General features: G+C 35.3%; 1 protein-coding gene across 1 annotated transcript in view; it reads left to right on the top strand.

Annotated features, from left to right (window-relative positions):
* The window catches only part of LOC132156306 (metabotropic glutamate receptor 3-like), a 41485-nt gene that overhangs the window by 3198 nt on the left and 23041 nt on the right, over window positions 1-15246 (top strand). Inside the window, exon 2 of the mRNA XM_059565251.1 lies at window positions 13906-14510. Coding sequence (XP_059421234.1) covers window positions 14052-14510 — 459 coding nt within the window. The 5' untranslated portion in view covers window positions 13906-14051. The remainder of the gene's footprint in view (window positions 1-13905; window positions 14511-15246) is intronic.

Here is a 15246-nt window from a genome sequence, read left to right on the forward strand (position 1 = left end):
TCTGTGTGCATGCAGAGAGAAAGAGAAAGTGATATGCAGAGATTTCAGCAGTCTGGCAGTCCCCCTCGCTGCCAAGTAAATCCATTTCTGAGCAAAAAGAACAGCTTTGTAGTGTTTTTTTTTTTTTTGTTTGTTTTTTTGGTGGAGCAGCGTTGTTGCTGCAGAGCACTTCTACATTCTACAGTGCACTACAATCTCACATTAACAAAGCAAACTGAGTCTCAAACCAGATGCTAACACATTATTATGAGAAAAATATACAAGTACAGAATGTTTTTCTTAGTGCAGCCTAACAGTAGGGGGTTTCAATTAAGTCGATTAGATTTAGGCTTAAATTCTGCCACAAATTATTATTATTCAAGGGCAATATAATAAGGTAATAACCTTTCATGTGAGAACATTTAATTCTTCCTCCAGATCAGATTAGTCAAACTCTTAAAGGGATAGTTCAACCAAATATGAACATTCTGTCATAGTTCACATATTTTGAAGAATATGCTGGCACGTGAATGAATGATTTCATTCCCAATCAGACTGACCCGGCTTTCAAGTTCAACTCAATGACTATCTGTAAGTCCAGTAATTGCAAAGAATTATAGGTACAGTATTTAAAACTTCTTCTTCTGTGTTCATTGTCATGAGTTTGAGGCAACATCAGTATGATTAAAAGAATTTTCATTTTTGGCTTGAACTATTCCTTTATTTTTATTTTTTTTTTTAAATGGTTCTACATAGTACCAGATCAGGTTTCTTTAACAGATAATATCAGAAAAGGTCATAAGATCAATTTGTAGAAGACTGAAACAATGGAAACATGCTCAAACACTACACGCAGTTCTGTGTGTAAAGGTCAAAACACAAGCTTATATTCGTGGTCAACTCATAGTAAATGGTACATGGATTCTAAATCAAGTTCTGGAATTCATAAATATTTATGATTATTATTATTATAAATATGTCACATGGTCTGATTCGTTGTGCTGTGGCACTCATGTGGGCATCCTGAGTTGTGAAGGTAGTTAATTGTACTATGACAAAATAAACAGATAAATAAATAATGGTAATATTAAAATGTATTCATGATAGGTTAAATCCCATAAAATAAAAATAAAAGATCTAGATCATAATCACACCCAATAAACGATAAGAAAAACTGTACATTTAACCCAAAATATAAATTATAAAAATGCGGTGATTACTTACTCACCCTCCCCAACCTGTATAATTTTTCTTTTCTTTAGCTTAGAAACTTTTTTTTGTTTGTTTTTGTAAATTATTACAGTAATACATCTTGAATATATATATATATATATATATATATATGCTTCATTCAGGCTTTTTTTTTTTTTTTTTGGGCATGAAATCCGTTTCTGTTAGATTCATCCAGTAGGTCTTATTTACTTATTTACTGGGAAAACCCATGTATATACAGCCTATAGTTCAGTATTGGGGTAGCAATGAACAGGGGACTCGATATCTGCCTTAAAATTCCCTTTAAGCACATCTGAAATGACAGGGATGTTAAACATAGCGTAACGTACATTTCTTCTACAATGGAATGAAGACGTTCTAATAATAGTAATTACTGACAGCGACGGCTTGGCAGGAGGGATCACAGTTGACTGGAAAAGTTTTGGGCATGTAGCCCAAAATGAAACTAACTACTTTGTCTTATAGGAGTCTACTGCTGATTGTGTCAGAAGATTTATCTATTTTGTGCGTGACTAAATAAATGATGTGTTTTATCAGTTTCAGTCTATGGCTCCTGACAGCGCTTCTCTAAATCGCCACTGCAGGGCCACTTCCCCATTCTGAGTCACAGCATCCTGACACACACTTTATCTCTCTGCTCTCTCCGGCTTCTCTGAATATCTTAATCCATAGAATGCGATTAATGGCGAACACGCACAACTCCGTTTCATATCTCAGGAAATACGGCTTGCTTTCAAGTCATACAAAAATCCTAATAAAACACATTGTAGGTCACTCTGTCTTGCAGGACTCGTCCTCACGCTCAGCTTTCTGGTTTTGCTGCGTTTGGAGTTTTTCCTGGCTATACGTCGTGTTTATGGATCAGTGGCCTTACAGCTGTTAGAGAAGCATTTTTAATATTTAATTGTGTCCCTCCACTATTGCTGCTCAAATGTCTTTCTCTAATCAGCAACACATTTATTATTGTCAAACATTCTTCCAATGCATCTAACAAAAGGATTCAGCAATATATAGTGCATTCGTCATATTTACCCATTGTGCTTTTGCTCTGGGGTTGCTAGAGGAGCTGGACAGTGACAGATTTCAACCAAACTTCATTTGGCTCCCATTCAAAAGCTCAAATTCTAATACAGTAATAAACAGCACTCAAATTAAGTTGCATTTAAATGTTTTACTCCAATTCATTATATTAACCTTTATATAGTGACTGTCATAAAATCTAAAGACAGATTTGGGCAAATATATTACTTCAACAGGTTAAACATTATATATGTATAATGATTCTATAATGTAGTAATGCATATTTACCAAAATGTTTCTCTCTAAATTTTCTAGCTACTGTAACTAACTACATACATTGATTGGCTTTACTGAGGTAAATGTAGGGTTATATGAAGTTGTTTTACTGACGTCTTTCAGGCGATTTAACAGTTATATGCAAGAAGATACATTTCAGTAAGTTGTACTGTGTCTTTCAACATACCTCTTAATGTTCATTTGTTTATTTTTTGCTGTAACGTCTAGCGGAAGAGATCATCGGTTCACATGTACTCGCTTAAACTGAGGACTACAGCGTTCCGTCACACCACAGCAAAGAGCGCCAAAAACGTTATTTATCCTTTGAATTTCGTATCCTTTAAAAAATGTGTCGATTTTTAACGCTCATCATTCTGAAAAGCTTCATGTGCTCTGATTGGCCAGCTTTTTAGTGCATTGTGATTGGCTGGAAACCTCAAGCATGTGATGGAAATTTTAGGCCCCTTACTTTCCTCCGTAAAATGCACTGCACACACTCGAATATTTGGGTTGTACTGTTCTTCAACAGTGTTGTAAATAAAACGTAACCACTGATTTCTAGTTGTGTCCTCTTTTGGAAGACCAAACAAAGTTTAGCTTTTGCAATGAAACACGTACACAGCATCTCCACGACATGGCGGTGGCGGCAATAATACTACAACGACAATAAAAGTTATGCCTTCTTTCTTTGCATATACATTTGGGTGGTCATATGCAAATCTTCCCTCACAGTGACGTAGATATATAGGGGATTGTTGGAACGAGTCGTTTTAGGAAGGCGTAGTTGAGCATTCACTTTTTTAAGGGCAAATTCCAAACTTCTTTTTTGCGCACTTGAAGGGCACTTCGGGAAAGGGATGCCATTTGTAGGGATGTTCCAAACGAACTGAATCCTTTCAGGAAGGGCACTTCAAGAAGTCCATTAGCGAAGGGTGCATGTGATGGATTCCATTTGTGATCATGTGATCTTCAGTTAGGAGATCTTGCGATCCTTTTTAAAGCAAAGTTGGGGTTGATTTCTAGTTCACATACAAACATAAATAGAAAAGGTTAATGAGATGTATCTATTTTAAAGACAACATATTTTTTGTCAGTGATAGAAATATGATTAAGACGGTAGTTTAAGTAAGTTTAGTTTGAAAACGTTTAAAAGTAAATAGACAACATTTGAATAAAATAAAAAGAAATATTTATTTGCAAAAACTGATGGAGTACTGAATGCTGCATGCATGCGCAGCGTTGTCAAGGTAACATTTGGTCCGTCATTCCCTTCACCAAGGGAGTTCCAAACATTTATATGAGACATTAATTACCTACACACTTCAAAGAACACACTTCAAGGGATCTGCCCTTCGAAGGGAGTAGGGCATAGGGATGCTCACTTCCGTTTGGAATTTGCCCCCATATCTCTTTGGCTTTGAGACTTTAATCTTTGTTACTTAACTGATCTTCTGTATGCACAAACAGCTTTTAACACTCCAAAGATGAAGGAAAACATGGAATCACATCATATGACTCCTTTAAAATGAAGATTGATTAAAATCGGGAAACTATATTTTCAACCCTCCCCAGTTGCTGGTGTGTTGTTTGTGTGATATGACTCTGTTAACTCAAAAAAATAAATAAAATAAATAAAATAAAACTCAATGTAATAAATAAAATATCCCCTTTCAATTTTTTTTCTTTCTTGTTTTAAGCATAAACAACTTTAATATTGATAGTTGTACTATAAAAAGTAAAAAAAAAAATGCAAAGTTTTTTTTTTGTGATGTTCCCTTCTTCAGTCTAAGTAGGCCTAAACGAGATTTTTTTCACCTGATTTAATGTCCACTAGGCAAAAGTTAATGTTTCTCTGCTTAGAAAAGTAATAGCACCACCTACGTATGCTCAACACCAAGCCACACAATTTGAGTGATCACTCATGTCTGTAGCAAAAACAATGCAGGACAATTTACAAAGTGTAATTTACTAAAGCAAGGATCACCATTACTATTGGTCATACTTACACTTAGGGATTTGAACAAACTCTTAACTCAAAGGTTTTTTAGTGTTAGCTTCTTCAAGTGATCCGAGATTGAACCTAGAGTCTTTTAATATGCAGGTCAGAACCATTAAGCAACAAACATCCTAACCACAACAGAGATTGTGTTAAAGCATGGGAAACAAATGAAGGGCTCTATGGTTCTGAATAGCTCATTCGTTTAGCGTTGATGGCCCACTGGGCATGTGAGTGTGTGTGTGTGTGTGTGTGTGTGTGTGTGTGTGTGTGTGTGTGTGTGTGTGTGTGTGTGTGTGTGTGTGTGTTAGTGCCAGGTTTCAAGCTTAGTGCCACCCCCTCTGTGAAGAACTCAAGTGGATCTTTTAGTCCTTCTTAAAGAATCGCTTCGATAGTGGGAAAACATTCCTATAGGCACTTTTAGAACATACAACCAGACACAAAACACAAACACATACTTCAGAAATAAACTCTATTTGAACCCAAATGAATCGAACAAAACGTATGTAACTTACCCTTCACCATTTACCATTCAGAATGACACAATTTGCCTGGAGAATGATAAAAAATCATAAACTTAGATTGAGGGAGGGGCCGACCATTTATAGATACCTGAATATCTTAGGCTGTTGATGTATCATATTAACTTTTATTACTCAGAAAGTGCTCTGTGTGTACCTTTGGATAATTTAGTTTATTTTTTTATTTTTTTATTTTAATTTTGGAACTGCAAAAAAAAAAAAAATCAGGTATTAATTTGAATGATATTTTAAATTATTATTTTTGAGTTCTAGATTGTCAGTATCACCAGAATTCAAAGCTGAACTGAGACGACTCAACCTAATGAAGGTCAAAGGTGAGCTGGGTCTGACATAACAGTGACAATTCAGTATCAATCCAGATCCTTTCTAAAAACAACAGACGGATTCTATATGACCTCAACTACATCAGCACACAGTGACTTTAAAGAGATTTAGATGACAGCAGAGGCTCTTAATGAGCTGTATCTGGTATCAGACGCACCTGTGAGTGATACGTCCTCCATGCGTAATTTGTCTTTTACTCCATTTCTATAACCATGTGCTAGCTTAATGTAGTGCGCTGTGGTAATGTCCTCCCTTGATCTGCTTTGCTGATTGGCAGATGAATCGATTGGCATGCTGGTTAGGACTCTCTGGCGTTTCATCATCAGAGGAGTTACTCACAAAGAGGACAAGTCATGAAAGGCTCTAGTCTAGTGCACAAGTTCTTGATGGATGATTGGATGATGTCAAATCTATCGGCCAATCACAAGCTCTCGTTTTGCTGCAGTAAAATGATTTAGCATGCACTAAAATCTTAAGTGATTAGTAATAATAATATTAATAATAATATTTTGTTAAAAAATGATCTTATATTTTTCTTCTATAATTTCAGAGTTGCCTTCTTAAACGTAGTTAATGTAGACTTATTTTTCCTATAAATTGCATAAAACTGATATAGATGTTTTCAAAATACCATTCACTTAAGGATACTGTACCAGTGATTCATATTTCAGCCACAGGAATTAGATATTTTATTTTTCATTTAATACAGTTATTGCTGTATTTAATTATAGTTATTGGTCACACCACATAATAAGTGGTCGCTCCAAATGAATCCAGGCCTTTATATCGTTAAAAACCTCTTGAAACAGTTAAATAAACAAGAAATTTCATACAAAAAAAAATATATATACGGATAGATTTGTTTGTATTAAAATTTTATATAATTTGCATGAACACAAACATTAATTTTTTTAATAAGAATCACATAGGCAAACATAAGTGCACCAGTTTCATTTAACTCAACAATGAAGACAACTGAATAAATACATTTTGATTTCATTTTGATCAGAACCATGTATAATCGTGTCTCATTACAAAAAGTTTAAAGTAAACACACATTTGTGGGCTTCTTGTGAACAAACATTTAATTAAACTTGGCAATCATCATGCTGCTGATTTGGAATGTCTGTGGGAAAGTGCAGCATGTGGCGTTAACTGTTATTTCTGAACTTTGCCCAATCTTGGCTGCTCAATTGACCCTTTGCAGGGAGTTTGATTGACAGGCGATCTGACCAATCATAATGCAGAATCTGTCATTTTGTCTGACAAACAAACCAGATTAATTCCGGTGGACTTGAAAATGGTGTATTGACGTCTTTCTGTGGCTGAAACAAGATACTTTCTGGTGTTTATTCATGTTTCTTTTTGTGCTATAACTAGTAAAAATGAAGAGATAATCTGTTCATGTGCCGATTGAATCTGTCACGGCACATTAAACGGCACATCTTGTATTTTTCACTACGTGAGAACATGTTGAGTGGTATAAGAGCACCATGGTTTGTCGGACATAGAAATACTAAGTCTTTGCGAAGGGTCGATTTAGAGTAGTGGGAGATTTCTGGCTTAGGTTCTGAGATGACAGCATGAACATCTTTCTTAAAGCAGAAAATGAAATCTGGAATTTGTGCTTGACAGCTGGGACAGAATAAACACGCTGTCTATAGCGAGCGTTTGTTTACTTTGCTTGGCAGTGGCAGTCTGATAAATAAGATTCAAATAGTTATTAATAAATAAAAGTGTTCCTGTAGCTCAATTGGTAGAGCATTGTGCTATTAAGCGCAAAGTTGGGGGTTTGATTCCCCGGGAACACATGATAGCCAAAAAACTGGTAGCCTGAATGCACGGTAAGTCACTTTGGATAAAAGCTCTGCTAAATGCATAAATTAAATTAAATTTAAATAAGAAAACGCTAATAAATGCATAATTATCAAACTGAAATTACATGTTCTATTTTATTTTATTTCATTTTTGTCATATTGTACAAAGATTAAACATAATTCATATCATCAAAAAAATAAACCATCAAAATATATATATAAAAAATAATTACCCAAAATGCATACAAATCTGTTCCAAATGGTTATAAATTAAAGTATTTATGCATATAAACCATACATTTAAAATAAAAGCACAAAAACTTCCAATCTAGGACATATATCTATAATGGAAAATACTCTTAATTTTACATATTTAGTCACACTTCAAGATATTTTCAAATTCATTCAAAATTTACAGGCACAGAATTGGCCTCCTAAACAAAACAAGCTAGCTTCCCACAAAAGGCCACTGCATTTGTAGAAATAACTTAATATTTTTTTTATTTTATTTTTTGCTCTTTGTTCATTATTTATTTGTTCTCAGACAACTTTTGTTTGTATATTATGATGAAAATATAAATACAAATGCTTTGCAATTGTGTACAGGATTATAAAACTAGTGCAGAAGATACATTTAGAGTATTTGCAAATATGTTTCCAAAACAGCAGTTATGGTCGCACTACATGATATTTTGACATTTCAAATAACAGAAAAATTACAAATAATCATTTGTAATAAGCAAAATATATATATTTTTTTGTAAGTTAAAGTGAGTAAATACAAGGAAGAGGTACTTCATATATTCCTAAAAAATGCAATCAGACAAAAAAATTGGAAAACAAATTGGAAAACAATGGCTTACCATACTTTATCATTTTCAGCCCGTTCTAACTGATGCTTTGCACTATCCATAGTACCATAAATCATTCTCACAATTTCAACAAAGTCTCATCTGTGTAAGCCAGCTACATAATGTTACCTTGGTGACATATTTAATTTGCAGGAACAATGCTATAATAGATCACAGAAAACCAAATGCTAAAATTTGAAAGGTATAAAAACATATACACATGCATTAAAAGCATTGACAATGCAGCACTTGCAGTGACAGTTCTGTCAACTGGTCTGAAACGCTCTCACACTGGCCCTGGGCCATCCTTTCTTTTGAAACTCTGCTATTATTCCTGAATTCTTGTAAAAGCACTGTATGCAATTTAATAGAAAGTATGCTGTCTCAAGAGGATCCACACTCTCTTCAATAAAGGCTAAATAATTGCACCATGACAAAATAATTCTTTTTAAAACATTTTGCAACACACTCACTACAGTATATTCTTTGTGGCCCTCGAAGCAAGCAAAACAAATCTCATAGTTATTACGGATGAAGAGCACTGTTGCTTGGAAAAAGGGATAACTTCTTTTTTTTTTTTTTTTTTTTTTTTTGGCAATTGATTTTTTCGAGCTGACTGTTTGATTTAGGCATGCTGTTAAGGAACTGCCTGCAAGCAAAATCCAATTAATTCCTGAACCTCTCTGTACCCAAAAACGCCCCGTTCTGCTCTTCTGTCCTACCCCTCTTAACTAATTAACATGATTAGCCACGAAATACTGCTTAAAGATAGGCTACAGGTGGTTGAGGGAAGGAACGAAAATGCATTCTGGGGAATTGTGTTCAAATCAGACCTGTTTGATTGATTTGATAATGAGCGTCTTGATGAATAGCATAACTAATTTAAAGATGTTCGGGGTTAGTCTGACCTTAAATTTTGTTGTAGTTCACTTTCTGCCTCTGTATTGATTTACGGCGTGATGTACTATTTAGAGATAAAATCCTATCTAAATTAGATTTTTAATGATCAAAACTCATTTTAAAGTAATTATTTTACTTCATATGAAATGTGAAATGTTTTTTTTTCTCTCACATTTATCACCTGTTCTTAACATTAGATTCAAACTTGGCAGAGAATGTAAATAATTAATTAGCACAAATCATGCACAGGGGTTCCCTTTGTGTATAATAACATACATCTGCATGGTTATTATATTCCCACTGATTTAAGACAGACATATTTACAGATTGATATAATTATTTTATCTGTTAGGAAGTGCCTGGACCATTAAAACTGCACTCTACTGTATATGACAGGTGTTTGAAGGGCTGAAATAGTGACGTCAACCAAAAAGGAATGTCTTTTCACAAGAATGACATTTTGATGTTGTTCTTTGAAATAATGTACACTAACAAATCATACATTACGTCAAGAATCTTTGTTTTATTTGCTTACTAAACATTTTTTTTTTCTGCATTATTTGTTCACTGATATTTTCTTCATTTAATAATAATTTTAAAAAAAATTCATGTCCACTATTTTTATGTCCAATAAAATGGACAATTGAGAAGGCTTTTTAAATTACAGTTCTTAAAGGAATAGTTCACCCAAAAATGAAAATTCTGTCATAATTTACTTACCCCCAATTTGTTCCAAACCTGTATGAATTTCCTCCTTCTGCTTGAAGTTTTTGGTTCCCATTAATTTCATTAATTTTTTTCCCATACTATGGAAGTGAATGGGGACCAGCAACTGTTTGGTTACCCACATTCTTCAAAATATCTTTATGTTCAACAGAAGAAAGAATCTCATCTAGGTTTGATGCTGAGCAAATGAAGTTTATAGGTTTTTTAGGCCTTACACATAATATGACAAATAGAATCATGGATGGATGGATGAATGGATAGATGATAGAGAGCCCATTTCAACTAGTGGATGATGTCTGACACGGCCGCTCACACGTTCTCACTCAGTTATGCTCAGCGTCAGGGTGTGAGGGGGGAAGCGGGCATGAATTTTCTCGCGCCCACTGTGGCCCCAGAGATTCAGTGTGGTAAAACAACACCAGTCCACTTCTGAAGAGTCCAATAGTCTGTCATCAAAGCAGAAAGCGCTCTCCCTCCCCTCTCCTCGGCCCTCCAGATCTCCCGCTGACCTCTCAGGAGAGAGGAAGAGCATGAGCAAGTGGAGGCACTTTAAACTGACGGCGGCCGTGTAGCTTTTGCCCAGCGAGAGCACTATTGTTGCTGTTCAGCTGGCAGACTGAATCACGGAAGAAGATAATGAGGAAAGCTGCCGTTATTGCGATGCTGCCAGAGGCCTGTGTGTTGTGCTTTATGTTGCATCACACGGTGGAGATAGCATCACTGCAGTTGAGTGTTATCCAGTCTTGGAGGCATCTCCGGGCCAGGCTGTGAGCCTTTGTGTAGCTGCCAGTTCCGTGGCAACCCGGCAAGCCATCTCACACACCTCTTAAATCTAACCCCCTGTCCCCAACCCCATTCTACGTCGCTACCTCTGCCTGTGCTCGCCCACCCTTCTGCAAGGAAATGTGGAAGAGGAAATCAGATTAGAGACATTTTTTTCCCAAGCCCTAAAATAAAAAAAGAAGGCTTAGAAATCAAGGCTGTACGGTTTCAGCACAAGTGAGACACACATACCCGGCATCAGATTTAACAATTAGAGCCTTTCGCTTAGCTCTCGGAGAAGCTATTTATCAGACAGTTAAATCTGTAGCATTTTCTAAAAGTCGTAGGTTCAGGATTTAATTAGTATTTCATACTTCTGTCATCTGAGCTCCATTAACAAGGGGGAAATCAACTCCATACTGACAAGGAAGAAACATTCACGCTCATTTTAGGAAGGGAAGCAAAAGATGTTACATAACAGGACATAATGGGGATTTAGCTTTACAATAGTTTCTCACACTCTCCACAGACATGATTTTCTCAGGTGAATTCACAAACCGTTGCACAGATTTCAGTGCAAAAAACATAATTCATTAAATCACTATTCAGATTAACAAGGCACAATCTGCGCTTGCGTAATACTACGGCATGCACTGTCGAATTTAGTGCTTTAACACAGACTCAAAACAGTTCACTAGACTTAAACGTAATAAATTTATGACATTTCCACACAGCTGAATTGAACTTAATCTGGGCAAAATAATCTTGCTTGAGATCACGACATAAAAGTGCAGCTGTTTACTCAATTACAATGAGCTAAGCAACAATTCTTGAACTTATTGTCACAATTTAATTTCATTATGTTCAATTCTTTTGAATTATGTTGCTTTAGCTCATTATAATTAAGCAAATTAAGGTGCAAAAATACAGGCAGCAATGGATACAATGTACTATTCAAAAAGAGACACCTGCATACATTTTCTATTGATCACAGAAGCAGTAATAAATTAAATTAAATCTGTTGATGTTAACGTAACTACCTGATTAGCATATTTCCTTTAGTGAATCAAGGGTTAAAAAAAACAGTAAACTAATATAAAATAAATAACATCAGTGGAATTTTCTTTTTTTTTTCTCAATCAGCTGAACAGTTGCATCATCTGTCTGAGCTTCTGTGCTGATTAATTTATGTTTCTCATGTGTTTTCCATCCTTGAGAATCTGTTTTGACAAATTTGTTGGTAAGGGTACGGAAGGCACCGAGGAGTTGGTGTTGGGTGAATTTGTTGAGATTAGTTTGTCTGCGCGTGCATGTTGTACATTTGGCATGTTGGTTTTGCAGACAATCTTTTTTCAGCTCTAAATTGAACACTGTGATTACAGAGAACAAAACCCAGGAGAGCTCTGAAATGTCTAATGCTCAAGTCTGAGTCTCTTCATATGACTTACAAAAGCCTATTTAATTCAGTTCAAGCAAGGTTTGAAACGCCCCTGGTTAGATTCTCCTATATGCAGGTAATGGAGCTGTTCAGGTGGTAGTCTAAAAACACAGAAGAGAATTAGCATTTTTGACCTACACGTTCCCTATGGATTTTCCTCTGGGATTTTATAAGGTCTGTTAAATAAGGTCTGTGATAAGCAATGCTATAAAAGATACTTGGATATATTGTTCTACTACATAATTGCAAATTTATACGATAAACATAAACAAATATTTTAATATAGCGAACACATATCATGTATTTTGTAAACTTGTATTAAGCATGTATTTTATAAACCAAATACCAAAATGCTTTACCAATCAGACAACTATTCAATTTCCTTACATTAATTAAAGGGATAGTTCACTCAAAAATTAAACTTATGCCATCATTTGCTCATCCTCAAGTTGTTCAAAACATATATGAATTTCCTCCTTCTGCTTAACACAACAGAAGATTTTGAAGAATGTGTGTAACCAAACCGGACTTGGTCCCTATTGACTTCCATCAGGGGCGTCATGCATTCATGATTTTTGAGGGGGCACATTTGGGGGGGAGGTTGGGTTCGGGAGTATAAGTCATTCTACGAAAGCACTGTATAACTGATATAGGCTTATTTTTTTATAATTTTTTTTTCTTTTTATTCAAAACAATTCCAAACATGCTTAATATATCAGGAAATATCTCGTTTCTCAAATATGTGTAGGTAAACGCGTTTTGCACCTTTATAGATTGTTATTTGATCAATATATGGAAATGTAGTGTAATCTATTAACTACACATAAAAACCTGACTTTTTACTTAAGTGCCATATCATGCCATAAAATATTTTTAATACGACTGAATTTGCATTTAATGTACATTTTAATAACAATATTGTAAGATACTTATTTTAACACTTTCATTTTACAGAGAGTAAAGAACATTTACATTATCAAAAAACATTTTCATTCAGTCTAGCCAGAGTTCAGGCACTCTCAAAAACTCCCATTAAAATCACCGAAGCACTTTACATTATGAAACAAATATCTATTCGTACGCACATCTGCACTTTTTGTTGTTTCTGATGAGAGAATTCGCTAAATAATTCAGTCAGCGAGCAAGTGAACAAAACACTGCGTTTCAGTGATGACTCTTCTGGACGTCTCTGATTGGCCATTGCATTCATAAGCGCAACAGAATAGTTTCTGATTGGTTATCATGAAGCGTTGTACGAACGCGTCTGTCTCTGGCTCAGCGCCAGCCAGCGAACACAGATTTGAATTTAGCAGCTGATGCTGTGCACTGAACGATCTATTCTCACCGCTGTGATTGTATCAAATATATAAAAAATATTATTCTGCAATTTTTTTTTTTTTCGTTTGGAAGCTGCATTTAAAATCCACTTGGCTCAGAAATCTGAGGGGGCACGTGCCCCCTCACTTTGAATGGGCACGACGCCTCTGACTTCCATAGTATTTTGTTTCCGTACTATGGAAGTCAGTGGAGACCAGCAACTGTTTGGTTACACACATTCTTTAAAATATCTTCCTTTAAGTTCAGCAGAAGAAAGAAACTCATATAGGTTTGTAAAACTCAAGGGCCAGGCAACTATTGCAGTTCTTCTACAGCAACTTGTTAGCAATTTATGTTTAAAAAATGTATTAAAAATAAAATATCCAAATATCGAAATAAATAAATAACGTAAATGAATAAATTAGGTAAATAAGTACATAAATCTAATATTCTGACTGGGATAAGTCTGAAATCTCCAAAACTGTTTGTCAAGATTATATGCCACTTCCATATTTCAAATACGATTTGCTCCTAAGGCTAAGAACAACCTGTATTTTTCAGGCTGGTCCAGTTTATGTGCTTTCTACAGTAAACAAACTTTTAACTGAAAGGCAGGTCCTACAGCTGCCATATTGAGCATTAGGATTTCTCACATTTATATTCCAACACTTACTCTGTTTCCTTGCCTTATACTGTCTCTTTCTCTCTGTGTGTTTCTTTGCAGTTCAAAGGCTAAAGCCAGTGCTTTGGATCTCCATGAGTAACCAGACAGAGCTCCCTGCTTCATGCCTCTCTCAGTTCCTTGACGCCCACCTTTCACCCTCTTTTTCCCCACCTGACCATTACACCTCCTCAATCTTCTTCCCTTAAATGATGTGGTCTGCGGTCCGTGCTCTGCTCCCGGTGCTTCTGGGTACCGGGGTCCTGCTCTCCAGCGGAGACTCTCCCCGCAAAGAAATTAAGATCGACGGGGACCTGGTTCTTGGTGGCCTCTTCCCCATCCATGAGAAGGGCATGGGCATGGACGAATGTGGCCGGATCAATGAAGATCGAGGTATCCAGCGGCTTGAGGCAATGCTCTTCGCCATAGATCAGATCAACCAGGATGTAGGTCTGCTACCAGGTGTGGCTTTGGGTGTCCACATCCTGGACACCTGCTCGCGGGACACCTATGCTCTGGAACAGGCGCTGGAGTTTGTTAGGGCTTCGCTTACAAAAGTGGATGATACGGAGTTCATCTGTCCTGATGGATCATATGCTTTTCAGGAAGACAGTCCACTGGCCATTGCCGGTGTCATTGGGGGATCTTTTAGCAGTGTCTCCATACAGGTCAGAACCAGTCAATTTAATCTAAATGAAAAATACACAAAATAATACAATTGAATCATTTTTAATGAGCTAATTTAAAATCAAAAAAGTATTAGTTTTTGCAAATGCACTACCATGCAACATGCCAGATCACATTGTATATGTCTACTTTAACAGAGCATTAAAAATATTACTACACTATATATAATACATTTCTTCATCAGAAATAGATAATTTAGCAATTTCTACGTTTTTACAAAAAAATGTAATAATTAAAAAATCATTAAAATAAAATAATATTTTTAATATGGATTAAATATTGTTAGCAACTTAGGTTAAAAAGCTTAAATTTCACATTTGAAATATGATTTTGTATAATTTATGTAGTAAAACGAAACATGCAAATATCTGAAGAAATCAATAAATAAAGAAGGTAGGTACACTGAAAAAATTGCTGAAATAAACTATTTTCACTCAACAATAGCTTGAAAATGAAAAATAACAAATTATGTAAATTAAATTACAAAGAAACAGCAAGTAATGGAGACTAAAAGACTGAAATAGTATTTTCTAGTAACAGTATTTTTTAAATAGCAAAACATACTCCAGTTATCACTGATTTATCTACGTTTATGTGTGTATGTATAAGTGTAAGTAATAAGCAAACTTCAAGTTTATGTCATGCCTGAACAGATCTATGGGAACAAATGCACTTCAACTACTTTAACTTAACTGTTTATTGAATAAATAAATTAAT

This window comes from Carassius carassius, chromosome 13 (assembly GCF_963082965.1).
Source record: "Carassius carassius chromosome 13, fCarCar2.1, whole genome shotgun sequence".
Taxonomy (NCBI): Eukaryota; Metazoa; Chordata; class Actinopteri; order Cypriniformes; family Cyprinidae; genus Carassius; species Carassius carassius.